General features: G+C 40.7%; 1 protein-coding gene across 2 annotated transcripts in view; it reads right to left on the reverse strand.

The window, feature by feature from the left end:
• Positions 1-259: 259 nt before the first annotated feature.
• Rspry1 (ring finger and SPRY domain containing 1) overlaps positions 260-19,217 on the reverse strand; it is a 51,568-nt gene continuing 32,610 nt past the window's right edge. For both annotated transcript variants that reach the window (XM_038312595.2, XM_038312596.2), the window contains exons 11-15: positions 16,330-16,441; positions 12,130-12,232; positions 11,616-11,768; positions 8,326-8,430; positions 260-4,363 (exon numbers count right to left, since the gene is read on the reverse strand). In XM_038312595.2, the coding sequence (XP_038168523.1) occupies positions 4,267-4,363; positions 8,326-8,430; positions 11,616-11,768; positions 12,130-12,232; positions 16,330-16,441 (570 nt within the window). In that variant the 3' untranslated portion in view covers positions 260-4,266. The remainder of the gene's footprint in view (positions 4,364-8,325; positions 8,431-11,615; positions 11,769-12,129; positions 12,233-16,329; positions 16,442-19,217) is intronic.

The raw sequence follows: 19,217 nt of genomic DNA on the forward strand, positions 1-19,217 counted from the left end.
CAATACCTCCTGGCGTAAAGTCTTTCCGGCTAGAGAGATGACTCATGGGTTGAGTACTTTATGCTCTTCCAGGGTTCAGTTCCCAGCACCCGTATCAGGCAGTTCTGCTTACTGCATTTCACTCTAGCTCTGGGATTCAACATCCTCTTCTTAAAAAAAAAAAAAAAGCTGGGGAGGATCTCTTTGAGTACAAGTACAAGGTCTGTCAGGGTTACATAGTTAGACTTCGTCTAAAACAAACAAAAAACAGAAAACAAAAATACATGTTTTCTTTTAATTTAAAAAAAAATAATACATTTTATTTGTATATGTACGCATACACATGGCAGTGCACAGTGCATGAGGTCAGGACAACTTGCAGGAGTTGGTTCTCTCCTACAATATGGGGGCCAGGGATCAAACTCAGGTCATTAGCTTGGTGGCAAGTGTTCTTGCCTGCTGAATCATCATCTTGCCAGCACTTTTTCATTAGGAAAAAAACATCAAAACAAAACAAAAACCCTTTCAAATATTTATTCTATGTGAATGGATATTCTGCTTGCATATATGTCTTTGCACCACATGCATGCCTGTTGGCTGAGGATGCCAGAAGAGGGTGTTGATCACTTGGAAGTGGAGTTACAGATGGTTGTGAGACACCAATACCACGTAAATCAAACCTGAGTCCTCTTGAACAGCCAGTGCTCTTAATTGCTGATCCATCTCTCCATGCCCAGTCTTCAAATTTTTGAGATGGGCTCTTACTCTGTAGCTGACCTGGAACTCACAGTGTAATCTAGGCTATCTTCAAATTCCTGGCAAACCACCTGCCCGTAAAATGCTGGCATTATAGGTATCAGCCACCATAACTAGCTACATTAAAACTATTTCTGCTGGGCGTAGTGGCACACACCTTTAGTCCCAGCACCTGGGAGGCAGAGGCAGGCAGATCTCTAAGTTTGAGGTCAGTCTGGTCTACATAGTGAGTTCTAGGACATCCAAAGCTACATGGTAATATACCCTGTCAAAAAAAACAAACAACCAAACCAAACCAAAACAAACCAAACCCAACAAAAAAACAAACATACACACAAAAAAACTATTCCTGTCCAGGGGGGTGGCACAAGCCTTTTAATTCCAGCACTGGGAGGCAGAGGCAGCGGGATCTTTGAGTTCCATGCTAGACTGGTCTACACAGCTGGTCCTAGGCCAGACCAGTGAAAGGTACACAGTGAGATCCTGCCTCAAAAGCATATATATATATATACATATATATATATATTCATTAAAAAATTACACATATATTTCCTAAGTGAATAAGCAGTAGCACGAGATAAGAGCGGACAACACTGCAAAGAGCTGGTTTGTTTTCAAGGATACATATTACAGATGGTTCAAATCATAAAATTCATTTTCTATTGCTGACCAACATGGTTTCAGTTTCTGTGGCACAATCATTATTTTCTGGAACTCTGCAAATGGCACCATGATATTTTCCTGTTTTACATCATACAAAACAAGATGGCAATGCACTATTTTTTTTTTCTGGCTGAAACTCTAGATTTCCCCCAATGAATCACTGTGGAAATGTCCTAACAAGTTCTTTTCTCCCTCTGACTTAGTGACTGTTTGAGTCTGCATGTGTCTTACCAATCCATTTCTTTCTCCTCTATGTGCAGTATGTATCTTTTTAAAGTGACTCCACGATAAATGTGCTTCCACTCTGAATGGTTAATCGATTCCCTACTGAAGCTCTTCTGTTCTATAGTCTCAAAGTTAAAAATTGGAAGAGCAGGCCACCTTAGGAACAAAGTTCAAGGGGAAACTTCTAGAAAGCTGGCAGGTTCCTGCAATCCATTAGCCCCTGTTATATTAGATTTTCTGCTCCCCTAGCTCTGCCCCACCTACTCTTCTATTCTATTCCCAAGCAGAGGACAGAACCATTCTCTATACAGGCACTTCCAAGCTTAATAAACAATTGCCTTTTTGTTGTATTTAGGAGGAAACACAAACTCCTTACCACGGCTTCATGCACAGCTCCTGTGGCAGAGCACACTATTCCCACCACGTCCTATCTCCCCTGCACCAGCTTTCCTTCTTAGTGAGGACCTTTACCACAGTGTTATGCCCACTTAGACACCCACTCCTAGAAATCTGTCCTCATCCCTCTGCCTGGCTACATCCTTACGTCTCCCTTAGTTTTCTTCTGACAACTTCCCTTACCCATGTTAACCAAATATCTAAAGTTGTTCTGCCTAATTCTCACAATAACTACGTACTTCTGGGTGGCATATTCTTATCCTTCATGGCACTATAAAATTATCACAGTACACAGAAATTATACTGCTTCTTCCTGCTGCTGCCCCGTAAGTGGATATCTGACAAGCCACACAGGCACAGTGCCAGCACCTATTGAAGCCTATCAGTGAAGAGCTACCTGATGGATATGTAATTAACAAGACCTCACTCATGTAGTCCTGGCTGGCCTGGAACTCCTAGATTGGTCTGTCTCCGCCTCCCAGGTGCTGGAACAAAAGGCATGCATCATGCCCGGCTAAACTTAATTCTTAGTTTTCTTTTTCTCTGAGGTTCCAGGGAAGGAACACATGCCAGGAAGTACTCTACCACTGACCTAATGATCCAGTGCTATCCAGCCCTAACTGGAACTCACTGTGGAGCAGTCTGGCTGCCTGCAAACTCTTGTCAATCTTCCAGTCTCAGCCTTCTGAGTGCTGGTATCACAGGTCCGACTTTCTTCCTTAGTTCTTACACTTGGTTCTCTCCTACCCTGAGAGTAGGAGCTTTAGGAGAAGACACCAACGAGAGCTATGACGTGTTAGAGTAAAAATGCAACAGATATTTTATTCTTTGATGCAAATTACTGCATTCACCACAAGCTGAAGGACACATAACTCTATCTGTATATAGACTTATATATATATGTATATATATATTTGGATTTATGGAAGACCAGTGAGACATGGAAAAATCCAGCACCCCAGCAAGTACAGCCAGGAAGGCAGTCACCTCCGTGGTAGGACAGGTTTAATGAACTACAAACAACAAAGAGGGAAAAGGAAGGAAAAGAATGTGCAGTGAATTTAAGACACCGTAAAACTCAGAAGACATCTACTGTTCAAGTATAAACTCAGTAAGGACTTGGCATAAATTGAAAGGCAGTTGCTGAGGTACACCATTATGAAATAAGTCTTAAAAAATTTACAATTCTACCTTCCAATTTTCTGGGAGAAAAAAAAGCAATCTCTTGAGGCCTTCACCAGAGACCCTGAGAGGGATAAAAACACTTGATGAAGACAGAGTCAACAATTCATGATTGAACTTGCTACTCAAAAACATGTATTTATTTAAACAACAGGATATGTGTTCTCAGACTGTCCTCTAGAGACTATTAATTCAAGCGTTTTAAAGTATATGATTTCCAAAAACAATACTGATTAAAAAATTTTTAAAAATAAAAAAAACCTGATTTGATGGTACCTCAAAGATACACTAACTACCAAATTTTTTCCAGTCTAACATTGCAATTGGGTTAAGAGTTAGTGCCTCCTGCATCGGTAAAACATTTTTCCTCACAAAATGTGGGTACTGAAACTGGATAGAAACACCATGAATGTGAAAATACCACCAATTTTCTGTAGTTTAAAAAAACTAGAATGTTCTTTGGAATCACAGAAATATAAAAAAAAATTTGGGTTTTTTTTTTTTGTTTATTTGTTTTTTCCTACAGTCTGTGCACCTTCTTTCCAGATCTCCATGTTGCTTGAAGTAATGACCTGCGTGATGCTACGTTTATAGATTCAAGTCTTGCAGTGCAATATCCATGCTTAACACACCGGGTTTCTCTGATCAATGATGCTTAACCCAGACACGCTGTCAATTATTTCTCCAAAATGACTTCACCCCAAAATATAAACTGTGGACTAAGACGCAAACACCTTGTGTAAACAACCAAATGAACATGAATTCCGGCGTGGCTTCAGCATTCAGGAGACCCTTGTCACCTGCTGTTTTTCATGGAAGTACCACAGGCCCAGCTGCTGACATCCGGCCTCCTAGGCCTCAAAAGAAATTCAGGGCTGGCAAGTTGGATTAGATTCTAAGAGAATTTGTCTTTGACAAACTACCAATTTTAGCATAAAATCTGACCATGGCTATAAGTTTCAATGTGCGTACAACTGGTTAGAGATGTTCGTGTGTTTTTTTTCTTTCCATTTCAACATTGTTGGAATCGAGTAGAAATATGTCCATGGTATCTCTTCACATGTGTCATGAAATATGAGAAATCTGTCTGATTCTAGACACTATTTCTTTACGACACAATGGGCAGGTCTCCAGTTGCAAGGCACAATCCATGCACAGGTCGCTAAAGGAAAAGATACAAATGCCAGTTAAATTAATGCTTTCAAATGTCAAACTCTACCTGCTAGCTAAATCTGAAATGTTAACAAGTCTGTTGGAGAAAGTGTACATATCATGCAATCATGCATAGTTTGGAAAATAACATGAAGAGAATTTATAAATAAAAATTAAATCTCCCTCCTATTTTTTGATCCTCCATTTTTCTCCTCTGTGAGTTAAATAAAAAGCTCATCTTTCTCAAGAAAATCTATATGTACAAATTACACAAACACACACACATTTGTGTGTGTTATGTGTGTGTATGTATGTTCAGAAATATATGCTATTTATCCCCTATCAGCTAGTCATTTATCCCAGTAATAGTTACTTCTTCCATCACAGATGTGACCTTGTTATATAATAACATGTGACTAATTAATATGACTAATAAATGCTTTAGTATATATTAGGTTTTCAGTTTATTTTTCATATAGTACATTCCGACTGCAGTTCACCCTCCGTCCCTCCCTCCCTCCCATCTTTCCTCTCCCCTAGAACCAAACCTCCTCCATTTCCCTTCCAAAAAAAAAATCCAAAATCCAAAAGCCAAAAACCAAAACAAAAAAACAGGTCTCCTAGGGCTATCAACTGATCATTATTTAACTAAGAAGTTAAAATAAGACTAGACATAAACCCTCATATCAAGACTGGGCGAGGCAAGCGAGAGTTTCTCTAACAGCCCTGGCTGTCCTGGAACCAGGCTGGCCTCAAACTCAGAGATCCGCCTGCTTCTGCTTCCCAAGTGCTGGAATTAAAGGAGTGCACCACCATTACACAGTTAGATTTTCAGTTTTTTTAAAAGATTTTTTAAAATGTGTCTTTTTTTTTAAAGATTTATTTATTTGTTTATTACGCATACAATGTTCTGCCTGTAAGTCTGCCTGAAGGCTCGAAAAGGGTACTAGATCTCATTACAGATGGTTGTGAACCACTATATGGTTTAGGGACTTGAACTCAGGACCTCTGAAGAGCAGTCAGTGCTCTTAATCATTGAACCATCTCTAGCCCCTAGATTTTCAGTTTTTAAAAATATTTTGTGTGGGAGGGGAGAGGACGGGAGGGAAGCAGAGAAAAATGTATAGCTCAATAAAAAAAAATTAAACAAAAATGTTTTGTGTATGTGTACTGTGTGCAGCACCTAAAGAGGCCAGAAGAAGGCATTGGATCCCCTGGAATTAGAGTTACATATGGTTATGAGCTTGCATGTGGGAGCTGGAAATTGAACCTGGACCCTTTAGAGCTCCAGCCCTCCTAGCTTTTCTTTATAGAAGCATGACACACTTCTTGGCTGCATTCTTAGTTTTCTGCTTGTTTCCCAAGCCAATATAAGAAGTACTTTCAAATGGATCTACAAACAGGTTGGTACTTATGCACAGAGCAAGAAGAGGTGCTGGATTATGTGGTAAATCAAAGTAGTAGCAACAAGTATCTCTGTCTTGTCCCCAACATCTTAGAATGCTTCCATGATGTCACCATTAAAAAGGTGCTAGTTAGTGTGTGTTTTTATCTACAGTGCCAGCACTTGTGAAGCTGAGGCAGAGCAGCTTGGGCTCTACAGCAAGACCTCATCTCAAAATCAAACACAATTTTCAAAAGAAAAAAGAAATAAAGAAAAATGTTAGACGTTGCTCAGTGGTATAGTATAGCACCTGCCTAGCATGTGTGAGGGTCTGAGTTCTATCCTTGCACTGTCTAAACATTAACATTAAAAGGTGCTAAGTTAGCATTTAGTAAAAAAAAAAAAACATATTTCAGAATATCTAAAAAATTTTATCTATTCTTATTTTACTAATTTTTGATTTACTTATTTTTTGAGTGTTTCACTTGCATGTCCATATTTCTGTGCACCACTGGTGCCCTCAGAGGTCAGAAGGCATAGGATCTTCTGGAACTGTAGGTGCTTGTGAGCCACCATGTGTTTGCTTTTTTTATTTTTAGTGTTTGCCATGCAGATTTTGTAAAAATAGTAGTAGATTTATTTTACCTGTGATTGAGAGAAGTTTAGATAGATCTGAACTACTCTGCCCTGAAAATTATAAAAAACTCACTAGTAAAACTATCCAGGTTTAGTGCCTTTGGGAGGAAGGCAAAGGCCAACTCCATAACTACACCATTTGCTACAATAAGAGGAATGATTTCATTTTCAGCCTCTCCAAGGTCTCATCATTTATTTTATCCTGATTTCTTTTCTTCACCATCGCCCTCAAAAAACTCTAAGATATAGTATTCTTGAAATTCTTCTAAATTTCTTTCCAACTCTGTTTGGGATATTGTAGAAACTATGACCACATATTCAGGGTAATTAGTTCTAAGTCTTTACACACTAGTCCTCATCAATGAGTCCTTAGTTGTGTTTAAGACACCATAGGAAAGCCTTTAATCCCAGCGCTTGGGAGGCAGAAACAGGCAGGTCTCTGAGTTCGAGGCCAGCCTGGTCTACAAGAGCTAGTTTCAGGACAGGCTCCAAAAATACAGAGAAACCCTGTCTCAAAAATAGAAACAAAAAAATCTGTGTTTGCTGCGTGGTGGTGGTGCATGCCTTTAATCCCAGCGCTTGGGAGGCAGAAACAGGCAGGTCTCTGAGTTCGAGGCCAGCCTGGTCTACAAGAGCTAGTTCCAGGACAGGCTCCAAAACTACAGAGAAACCCTGTCTCAAAAATAGAAACAAAAAAATCTGTGTTTGCTGTGCGGTGGTGGCTCATGCCTTTAATCCCAGCACTCGGGAGGCAGAGGCAGGCGGAACTCTGTGAGTTTGAGGCCAGCCTGGTTTACAAGAACCAGTTGCAGGACAGGCTCCAAAGCTACAGAAAAACCCTGCCTCGAAAAACCAAAACCAAACCAAACCAAACAAAAAAAAAAAAAAAAAAAAAAAAAAAAAAAGAAAAGAAAAGAAAAGAAAAGAAAAGAAAAGAAGCCACAGGAAGGGTCAAAGGGCTCACAGATGAAGATCAGATCCTTCTATTTGGAAACAAAGATGGAAAAGGGTATCAGACCTTTAAATTCTGTATCTGCCTGTAAGGCCCTGATAACTAAATCCTGCAGAGGTATTCAATCTTAGAAATTCTGGGCAACAGCAGAGAAACTTCATAGCTAAGGGTGAAAAGAAACACAATGCATGCATTCTAACAGCCTATTAGGTAACAACATGCTTCAGAAGACCCTGGTCAACGATCCAGGCTGAGTCACTCCTGTGACGGCAAACTGTGGTCCATAATTCTAGGGTCAAGACACCTGGGCAAAAAGATGACTACAGATTTGTCAAAAACACCAGGTGTCGAATTGTGATGGACACAAGCAGTGTGTATTGTCAGCATGAGTGCTGCCCACAGGCTGAGTGTACTACTCACATCTTCCTGATATCAGTCGGGATGACTTTATCAGGAAAGACCAGCTCACTGCTGCTCTGGTGATGCTAAGACACTGCCCTACAGGAGCCAGGTGTCCTGTAAATTCTTTTTACAGAGATGATTGGCTGAGATGGCATGGGAGCTGCGCTTTTTTAATGGCTAGGAGTGTAAAAAGCTGGAGGTAACCTCTAAGTGATGTCCCAAGAAGCTCGTAGACAACATTACCCTTTCACATGTTGTAATGCTAAAATTACATAAAAAACTTAAACCAGACTTAGTAGCAGATGCCTTTAATCCCAGTACTTGGATTAGGGATTAGGTAGGAGGATCTCTGTGAGTTCAAGGTCAGCCTGGTCTACAGAGCAAGTTCCAAGACAGCCAAAGCTACACAAAGAAACCCTGTCTTGAACACCCCTCTCCCTCGCCACCCAATCTATTTGTGTATGTGTTTATCTGAATAACTTTCATATCAAACAGCCTCACTCAGTTCACTACAGTCCTGATAATCTAAGTCACTCAAGAGCTGTATGAAGCGCTGCTGAGTATGGTGAGGGAAAGACCCAAGCAGCAGCCCTCTCACCTGTGTCCACACGGCTTCAGCTGTGTGTCTGCTACCTCATCACAACAGAGTGAGCAGCAGTTCTCTCGAATACTGACTTGTTTCAGCAGAGCGAGACGCCTGTGCCTGAGCAGATAAAGCAATATGAAATTCATTTTGTTAACAAGGAGTCAGTCAGCATGGACCACATGAAATGCTCACAAAAAGCCTTACCCAGGGAAAATATACTCCACAATTTTTCAGTAAAGTTTCCACACATCTCAGCCTTAGCAGAGTGAAGGAGGCTAGAGTGTGCCATTTTACAGATAAAAAAAATAAAGTTCTATGAGATGATTTACATAAAACTTAATAAACAGAAATCAAATTTGGCTGGGTGGTGGTGGCGCATGCCTTTAATCCCAGAACTCAGGAGGTAGAGGCAGGCGAATCTGTGTGTTCGAGGCCACTCTGATCTACAAGAGCTAGGACTATAACACAGAGAAACCTTGTCTTGAAAAACCAAACCAAACCAAACCAAACCAAATTCAAATCCTTTGGTTCTAAGTCCAGTGTTCTTTTACCAGCAAATTTCAATGGTTTAAGTAACATATATTGAGAATTTGGTGAAAAGCACACACCTTTCTCAGGGAAAACATCCACAGTTTTTGCACAAGGGATTTATGACATGTAAACTCCCTGCAAGTTTAGACACCTTAGATTTGAACTCTTCCAGTATACTTCCATTCAGCATGGACAGGAAAGCAGACAGGAAGAACTCCTCAAGTTCACTTATGGGCTTGCTATGTGCCTGTCACTAACCCAAGCCATGACAATTCAGCAGTGAGCAGGAGATCAAATAAGTATCCTTAGCTAGGCATGGTGGCACACAGCTAGAATCAGCATTTGGGAAGCCTGGGCTCTAGAGCATACAGGGTGAAAAAAATAGCAACCACAAATACAAAAAGAAGTAACTGATTCTATGGAGTCCATGCTCTAGAGTGGCAGTGGGGGAGACAACTAAAAACTATGTTAAATGCTGATGAATAGCATGACAGAAAATAAACTGGGAAAGAGGAAAAAGAATGCTTACAAGGTATGAGAGACATAGGGGTGAGAATGATGGCAGTCAAAGAGGGCCTCATTAAGCAAATCTTAGCAGACATGTGAGGGCATGGGGGAATTGAGCCTCACTGTCTGGACAGTGAGTAGTGACAGAAGCTGGAATGGAAATGGCGTTACTAACAGATGAGGGAAGAGCACAGGAAAAGCAAGGGCTTCACTACGCGATTCTTTTACTATTTTGTATGTATTTAAATTTAGCATAATAAAGAGGTTAATAAAATACACGAGGAGAATAGAGAATAAACATAATATAAACAACAAAATTCCAGGTGGTAGTTGCCATCCTCCTGTTTCAGCTTCTGTAGTAAATCGGAGTATAGGTCTACACGGCAAAGCCTGTGTCAAAAACTTTGTGTCATTGTCAGAGACAACAAAGTCTAGATTCAGAATGAAAATGACCTAACTTGTAACCTGTTGTTCTTATTCAAGATAAGAGAAACTCTGAGTGTTATATGAATATTCAGCTGCCAAGTTGATAAGCATAAACCAGCCATAAAAGATGACTTCCCACCCCTATTCTGGGAAGTTTAACCCTGAAGAAGCAGGGGAATTCATAGATGGATCAGCTGTGCCCTTCAGGTGAATGATGAGCCTCACTCCAGGAAAAGCAGGCAAAGGACTGAGGTATGTCAGGAGGGAGGTGTCACCTCAGATTTTCACCGAGAACAACTAAAGTTCACAAACTCTGTCGCATCAAGACAAACTGCACAGAAGCTCTAAGGGACAAAAACCTCAGATGCCTGAATACACATAAGTATTCTTAGAATACTGCCAAGGCTTTGCTGCCCATACTGAGACTAGTTCTATTCACCTGAAACTGCTGGGTCACTGAGATGGGGTGTAAGGTAAAGAAAGAGGCTGCTTACAGCTATGTTGTGCTTCAAGACAGAAGCCAGGATCTCACTGCATTACAGTTATATTTATGGGTATTGCATATGGTTTAACACAAGCTATGTCCTGGCCAGTATAGTCTCCTTGACTGCTGAGAGACTATCTTATTGATATAACACTAGTAATATGAGTCCCCTGCCTCATACTGACCCAGATAGCTGCCCTGTTTAAAAAAATGATAAACTTTGGCTCACACTGTATAACAGGCTTCAATAAGCAGTAATTACCAGGAAGCAGCTGGAATATCTCCCTAGCTGAAGGAACAGACTACAATCATTTTATAAGGAAGATAAGCAGGCATTCATTCAGGAGATAAGGCCAATGTCAGTTTCTGTCAAATAAGGCCAATGTTACCTCAGATGGCTTTTTGTGTGCTCACGGCTGTAGAACAGTATTAGCATGTTTGTTATGCAGTTTACACCCCAAAGAAGTGGCTTTCAATAAATCAAATCTTTAATAGATGTACTGATTTTCCAATATTAAGGATGTTTATACAGATATTCCAGTGAAGTTAGTTGGCATTTTTGTGTATGTGTGTGAATGTGTTCTATTTTTCTGATTTTTATTTTTATTTATTTATTTGTTTGTTTGTATATTTTTGAGACAGGCTCTCTCTTTTCTGAGACCATGCTACCATTGTGAGGCTTCAACCTCACAATGATTCTCCTACCTCTGCCTCCCCAGTGGTGAGACTAAAAGTAGGGGCCACCATACCAGTCCTTTTCTGACTTTTACATCAACATTATTTAACTCATAAAAAGAATGTGGACATGTTCCTTCTTTTTCTTTGGGCTCTATAATACTTTAAATCAGTGGTTTTCAACCTTCCTAAAGCTTCGACCCTTTAACACAGTTCATGTTGTGATGACCCTCAACTATAAAATTATTTTCAATGCTACTTCATACCTGTAATTTTGCTATTGTTATGAACTGTAAAGTAAATACCTATGTTTTATGGGTGTTAGGTAACTCCTATAAAAGGATCATTTGACACCCAGATTGAGAACAGCTGCTTTAAATAATAATGAAGCTATCATTTACAATTTGATAGTGAGAGCTCTTGTGAAACCACCTGCTTTTGTCAGACAAAGCTTTTAATTTTTTGTTTTCAAATAAATTTTACACTGTCTTCTGGTCAGTAATTGTTTATATGTAACTTCCTAGGACCTGTTTAACTAATTTATATTTCTCAGAAAGTTAACCTTTTCAGTGAGATTATTTGTTCAAAGTTACTATGCTGAAAAAAATCTCCCATAAGCTGTTATGATTTTCATTGAGAAGCACAAGACAGTCTGGAAAGAGCCTGGGCAGACTCTTACCTTGGCAAAATGATCTTTTCTTCAGCTGTTAGGAAGGCGTAATCATTAAAAGTGCTAAATTTCATAGATGGTGGGTATTTGAATGGTTTTGCTCCAAAATTGAACTCACATTGTTGATATGACATGAAACTAGCTGCAGCAAAAAATCCAGATCTACAAATAAAAATGAGCACAGAGGTCAACAGAATTTATAAGACCAAGTTAATATACAGAGTCACTTTGAGAAAGTCAGTGAGTCAGTCATTCTGGGAGAAGGGAAGCAGGACCAGCCTGTGAGCCAGGGGAGACACCTTTATCTTTCTGTATCAAACTCTTGGACACGGAGGGCATATCAAATGTAGCTCTAAATAATTAAAATAAATCCATTTTATTATTATCTAATAATATTTAATAAATAAGCAATTATTTATCTAATAATTGCTTAGATAAACGAACAAAGGTGTTCATTTTTTTATTCTTGAGAAAAGTACATTCCATGAATCTACTCAATCTTTGACTGGAAAGAGCTACTTACACAGTGGATGAAAAGACTTGCTTCTCAGGAGGCAGCTGGTTGCCATTTAGAAAGAAGATCATTTGCTTTTCATTCAAGTCTAACAGAAACCCTACTGTGTCGCCTAGAAGATAAACCAAACACTGTTAGGCTTGTGCTACCCAGATCCCTCAAGAGTATCAATGGCTCTGTACTAAGCCGCCACATATTCAACATGCTTATCTTTGTTTCCTGTGCGTTAAAGGAAAAAAGCTTCCACTAAACCATGACAAGCCATCAACTGTATAAGATGCATCCCAATTTCAAGAGGCTAAAATGTGAAAAAAAGTACATGCTGGGTAAGATAAAATTATGTGCTGATTTGTCTCTTGGGCAAGATTTAAAATGCCCTAGATAACAACTACAAAAATGTCTTTGTTTTGAAGCATATATTCTTTTAAAGTGAGAGCTCATTTTTTGTTCTAGTTTATAATAAAATATTGAAAACATTAAACATTATTTTATTGTTTGTTTTTGGATTTTTCTGAGACAGGATCTTTGTATGCAGCCTTAGCTAGTCTCAAACTGGCTATGTAGCCCAAGATGGTCTCAAATGTGAAATCCTCCTGCTTCAGCCTCCTGAATGCTAGGATTATGGGTACATCCCACCATGATAAGCCAATTATGCTTTGTGTTCTTCTGGCCTTGAATTTGGTATGTAGCTGAGAATAATCTTGAACTTTTGATCCTACTGCCTCTACTTCATGAGTCCTGGGGATTACTGGTTATAACACTGTACCCAGATATCTCAGTGCTAGAGACTGAACCTAGGGCCTCCATTCATGGCAGACAAGCTCTTTACCACCTGAGCTACATCTCCAGCACTAGTAGTGTTATTTTTCATAACCTAGAAACGTGTTCAGGAAATGAAGCATAACAGTGGAAAATAAATACATACCAATTTTTAGTGCTGAAAAAAACAACAACTCTAGAGCTGTAGAGATGGCTCAGCAGTTAAGAGCACTGGATGTTCTTCCAAAGGACCTGAGTTTGAATCAGCACCCACATGGTAGTTCATGGCCATCTGTAATTCCAGTTCCCTTCTGACCTCCGAGGGCACCAGCAATACATATGTGTACAAACATACATGCATGCAAAACACCCACATACATTTATATGTTTACACACATTTTTATGTATGTATATGTCCTAGTTGGTTTATATTCTGTCAACTTGACACAAACTAGGAATTATCTGGGAAGCAGAACCTCATTAGAGAAAGCAGCCCACATTGGACTTGTCTGTAGGCAGGTCTATAGGGCATTTTCTTTAATGGAGGAGGGCCTTTGTGAGTGGTGGTAAGGGGTGTATAGGAAAGCTACTGAGCAAACCAGTAAGCAGCATTCCTCCATGGCTTTTGCTTTAGTTCTATTTCCAGGCTCCTCAGTGGTGGACTGTATGCTGGAAGGAGAAGATGAAATAAACCCTTTCCTCCCCAAGTTAATTTTGATTTTGGCCATGGTATTCTATCACAGCAATAGAAACCCTAATTAAAACGTGCGTGCATGCGTGTGTGTGTAGAGGGAAAAGGAGAGGGTGATGAAGAGAGGAATTAAAATTGCTTTACACTTTTCTAGTTTTCAAATTTTAAAATAATAAATGCATTCAGAAATATTTCCTTAATAAAGAAAGGCAGCTTTTAAGAAGCCAGGCATAGTGGCACACACCTTTAACCCCGGCATTTGGGAAGCGAAAGCAGGAGGACTGCTCCAGGTTCAAATGCCAGGCCAAGAAGAACTAAACAGTGAGCCCTACCTTGAAAAAAAAAAGTTCTGAAGACAGTGCCTCTATCAAACGCATAAGCTATACATGCCTTCAAAAATCTAGGTGCCTAGGCTAAGTATGGTAGTGCACACTTTAAATCCAGCACTCAGGAGGCAGAGGCAGTCAGATCTCTGTGAATTTGAGGCCAACCTGGTCTCCGGAACAAGTTCCAGGACAGCCAGGGCTATGTAGAGAGACTTCTCAAAAAGCAAACAAACAAAAAACCAAGACAAAACAAAAAAACCCTGGGTGTCCTTCTGGTTTTTCAGATTCATTCATTCCCTTTCCCACACTATCAACTTAGTTCTACGTGAGTGGTCAAATCCCTGCTTTCTTAGCATGCTTGACATTTCAGTTTATAATGTTGATTAGTGCACGAAAATGAGAAAAGGATGCATGGAGAAAGAGGTAGGCTATTTTTCTTAACTAGCTCCAATACTGAGAATAAATAGGCTCTATTCCTTACTTACGTATGAAACATAATTTCCTATGACCCTACTTACAGCATGGCCTCTGACTACCAAAAACCTATCTATAGCCACATAATCTCTGAGAATATCCTCATGTTAGTGTCGCAACAATTCCAGTGTCCTTAACATATCCACAGTCCCTTTATTTCAAAATGCAAACACAAAGAGGAAACTAGACATCCCAGTAATGTGTGTGTGTGTGTGTGTGTGTGTGTGTGTTACGGGGCAGCAAACACAGGGCCTCATGATTAGTAGGCAATTGTTCTACATTGAGTTATAAACCACTTTCTTTACTGTAAGAGTATGTGGTAATAGTGATTCACACCTGTAATCTAGCACTTGGGAGGCTGAGGCCAGACCATGACAGAGTGACTTCTAGGGCTACATGCACAGCAGAGTGAAACTATCTAAAAACTGACTGACTATAGGGAGGGTGGGTTTTTTTTTCCAGTAAGAATTACATATCTTTTTTCTAATTTTGTATTATTTTTTAAGAGATTTTTGCTGTTGTTTTTTGTTTTTTTGAGACAGGGTTTCTCAGCTTTGGAGCCTGTCTTGGCACTCGCTCTATAGACCAGGCTGGTCTCACAAAGATTCACTTGCCTCTGCCTCCCAAGTGCTGGGATTAAAGGTGTGTGCTACCACTGCCGGGCTAAATTTTTTAAAATATTATTTCATGTGTCTGCGTGTGCATTTGTGTGACCATAAGACACATGAATATAGGCTTCAGTAGAAGCCAGAAGAGAAAGTCAAATCCTTCAGAGCTGGAGTTACTGGAGGTTTTAAGTCTCCTGATGTGTCTGCTAGGAAATGAACTCAGCTTCTCTGAAATAACAGTAAGTGTTCCTAAGCGTTGAACCACTATTTATTTATTCATTTATGTTCGGGCAGCATCTCACTATTGGTTCTGGCTGGCCTCGAACTAGCTATATAGGGAGGCCAGGTGGGGCTTGAACTCACAGTGATCCGCTTGTCTCTGCCTTGTGAAAAAAAAAAAAGCCAACTTTTTTTCAAGATTTAGTTTTATTGTTTTAAATTATGCTGTGGAGGTCTGAATGAAAAGGGCCTCCATAGACTCAGAGGGTGTGGTATTATTGTAGGTGTGGTCTTATTGAAATAGATGTTGCCTTGTTAGAGGAAGTATGTAACTGGGGGTGGGCTTTGAGGTTTCAGAAGCTCAAGCCAGGCCAGCTGTCATTCTCTCTTCTTGCTGCCTGTCCTTCCAGATATAGAACTCCTAGCTCCTTCTCCAGCACATGTCTGCCTGTGGCTCACCATGCTTCCCACCATGACAGTAATATAGTAAACCTCTGAACCTGAAAGTCAGTCCCAATTAAATGTTTTCCTTTATAAGAGTTGCTATGGTCATGGTCTCCCCCCGCCCCCCTTCTCTTTGGTTTTTCGAGACAGGGTTTCTCTTGGCTTTGGAGCCTGTTTTGGAACGTACTCTGCAGTCCAGGCTGACCTCAAACTCACAGAAATCCACCTGCCTCTGCCTCCCGAGTGCTGGTATTAAAGGCGTGCGCCACCACCTCCCAGCACATGGTTGTCTCTTCACAGCAATAGAACACGGATGAAGACGGAAGTGCATGTATTTTATGTGCACACAAGTGCACGTGCCCATGGATGCAAGAAAGTATTAGATTCTCCTGGAGCTGGAGTTACAGGCAGGGTGCTGGAAACTGACCTCAGATCCTCTGGAAAAGCAGCACATGTTTCTACATGTGAGCTATTTCTACAGCTCCTAAGAATTTAATATTCTGAAATACTTTTGCTTCAGAAGGGTTGCCACAACAGGTAAAGCCTATAGGGGAATGCCTTTCACAGTCATGACAGTGATACTGACTCTAAGTCTCCTATGAAGATATTTATAGCCTACCACAGTGAATGCCTGCTGAAAACTAGCTGTCCCAACCCAGGTGACAAATTCAAGGTGAAGAATGAATACCTTCCTTCCAGCACGGGTGCACATGAGGCTTACTTCTGGCATTGTACCAAATCAGCTGTCGGCAGCCATCATAGGCACAGGAATATTCATCGTCCCCAATGCCGTATCCTTCCTGAATAGAGACAAGGCCCAGAAGATTAACAAGACTCTACCTACTCTAACATGGGGAGACCTAGTAGGTAGCATCCTAAGCTTTTCTGAATGAAGAGAAAGCCTATGGTACTTGGAAGATATCAAATTAACAGAGAAGCCTAGTTCCAAGTAAACAGATACCAGCTCCACCAACACAGATCTGCCCAGTGCTTCATTTGCTGCAGGCACTCGCACACCTAAGCCAGGTTAGTTTCTAGACCATTCCTGAAAAAGGAAACAGCCTCCTGAAGGGTAGTCAGCTTCCTAGTAGACTAGTTCTAAGAAAAGCAAATTTTAGTTTGAATTTAAACTTACACGATCTGTAGACCTGCCACTTCCCTGTGGCCAAGCGAACTTTCCTGAACGTGGTAGATTCAAAAATGCCCACATCCTCAGATTTTATGAATGGTACTTAGCTCAAAACTATTCTGATAACAGTCCAATTTGAAAATTTTATAGGTTCTAAACAATCAATTTCTTTTATTACTTTCTAACTTTTTTTGTCCTGGAACTTGCTCTGCAGACCAGGTTGGCCTCAAACTCACAGAGATCCACCTGCCTCTGCCTCCAAGTGCTGGGATTAAAGGTTTGTGCCACCACCGCCAGGCTTTGCTTGTTACCTTTCAATTATTGCCCAGAATTAATATACAAGGGTGAATGGGAGCCAGGCATACCTATAAATAACAGGACTTAGGAGGCAGAGGCAGGGCTAGGAGGGTTCATGAGACCTTGTATCAACAAATGAAAAGAGTGAGGTCTTTATTTTTATTATTATTTTAACTTTTATTGATTCTTTGTCAATTTCACATCATGCACCTGATCCTACTCATCTCCCCATACCCTTGCATCTACCCTTTGCCCTTGCAATCTCACCACTAAAAACAAAGCAAAATTTAAAAGAAAAACCAAAAACCAAACCAAACCAAACAAGACAAAAAGAGTATCATTGTGGCAGCTGTCATGTTCCTTTGTGAGCCACACAGTTTATCCTTTAGTCCATTCATCTTTACTTGTAAGAGTTCATTGCTAATAGTCATTGGTCTGGTTCCAGGCTTCTGGCTTCTGCTAGATTACTGATAATGGGCTCTCACTGGGGCTCCTCTTGGATATCCTGCTGACTCTGATACCTGCCCTCATTTACCCTTACTGGGAGAGAAGGCCCTGCACCTCACCTGCACAAGTGTGCTGCCCAGGAGTGGTTGTGAGTGAGATCATATTTTCAGTGCTTGCCCATAAACAAACAAACAAACAAGAAAAATAAACAGGGACAGGGAGATGGTTCAGTGAATAAAGGCACTGGTTGTCAAGCCTGGCAACTTGAGTTTCCTCTTTCTAGTCTAGGAGTTTTACAAAATAACCTTGGACAAAGCTGAATTGATTTCAAATAACTTTTTTTCCCCCCTACACTTAATTCACTTTATCTTTCTGGTACAAAAACTCAAGTTCCCTGAATGCAGACTCTGGTATGCATTTTCACAAGATGGTCAATGAATTCCTGATAAGGAGACTTGATGAGATCAGGGGTTGGTTAGCTATGAGATGACATCAAAGGTGGCAAAGTTGCCCAGGAGGGCAGTACAGCCCTTGGCTGATGTGCAGCTGTTATCAAAAGAGGCTGTCAGTAGCAGCTTCTTGGGCACAGGAGCAGATATAATGCCAGTGCCTCTGCCCCAGATGAGGCACACCAGCACAGAGCCACAGTGGCCTACCATCTCGTGTGGGCTGATGTGGGGCTTGATGATCTTGTAGCATCTCCACACAAGGATAATGGAAAGCTTGGCTAAGGTGATGACCGCTTGGAGGGCAGTGCTTACCTGTTTGGAGTATTAAACATCAAGACCAACATGGCCATTTTAGTCCCCAAAGCAACAAAAGCCTTGAACTTGGTCCACTGACCAGCAGCGTCTGCTTCTGTCTTTTAGAACCTCATCCTTTAGGGATACACCCAGGAAGAATCAATAATCTCAGATTTCTTAGTGGGCATGGAGAATGGGCAGATCTCCTCCAGGGACTAGATCTTCATGTCCTTGACCAGGCACTGGCCCAGCCTGGTGACAGGGATCCACTCCTTGTCTTTGGCTTTACCTTCACAAGCCCTTCAGTCTTGACCATGACTCAACCTAGCTAGGCCTCCCAAGGACTGAGGACCCTTCCTGTTGCACCAGCATCACCTGTCATTGATGTTTTCTCCAAAAAAAAGCTCATGTATCATAAAATTTGACTAACAGAAAAGTCAGTTGGGTTAGGTGTTGAAGGGTGTATGTCTAGTCAGGTGTGGTGGTACAGGTCTATATCCCTACCCTTGGGAGGCTGAAGAGGAGCACCATGAGTTTCAGGTTTGGGCCATATAATGATCTAGGTTAGCAAGACCTTATTTCCAAAAGGAAAAGTATCCACCTGAAGGACCCGTGACACTCCCACATCAGTGGTATCCCAGGCCTACTTACTATAGCAGATTTAGATTTCCCTTTACTTCAGCACTTTCTAAAACAAAAGATAAATATTGAAAGTAAATGTGCCTATTAATTACAAGGTAAAAATCAAATAAGAAAAGTTAGCCAATATTTAATGCTATGGAAAGAGAATTTATACATGGTGCCCTTTTTCCTTTGAGACAGGACCCAGGACTCCCCATCCCCCGAGACAAGGTTTCTCTGCTTAACAGTTCTGGCACCCCTGGAACTCACTCTGTAGATACGTTGGTCTTGCACTCAATAGAGGTTGCCTGCCTGTACCTTCCAAGTGCTGGGATTTAA

Source organism: Arvicola amphibius, chromosome 15 (assembly GCF_903992535.2).
Source record: "Arvicola amphibius chromosome 15, mArvAmp1.2, whole genome shotgun sequence".
Lineage (NCBI taxonomy): Eukaryota > Metazoa > Chordata > Mammalia > Rodentia > Cricetidae > Arvicola > Arvicola amphibius.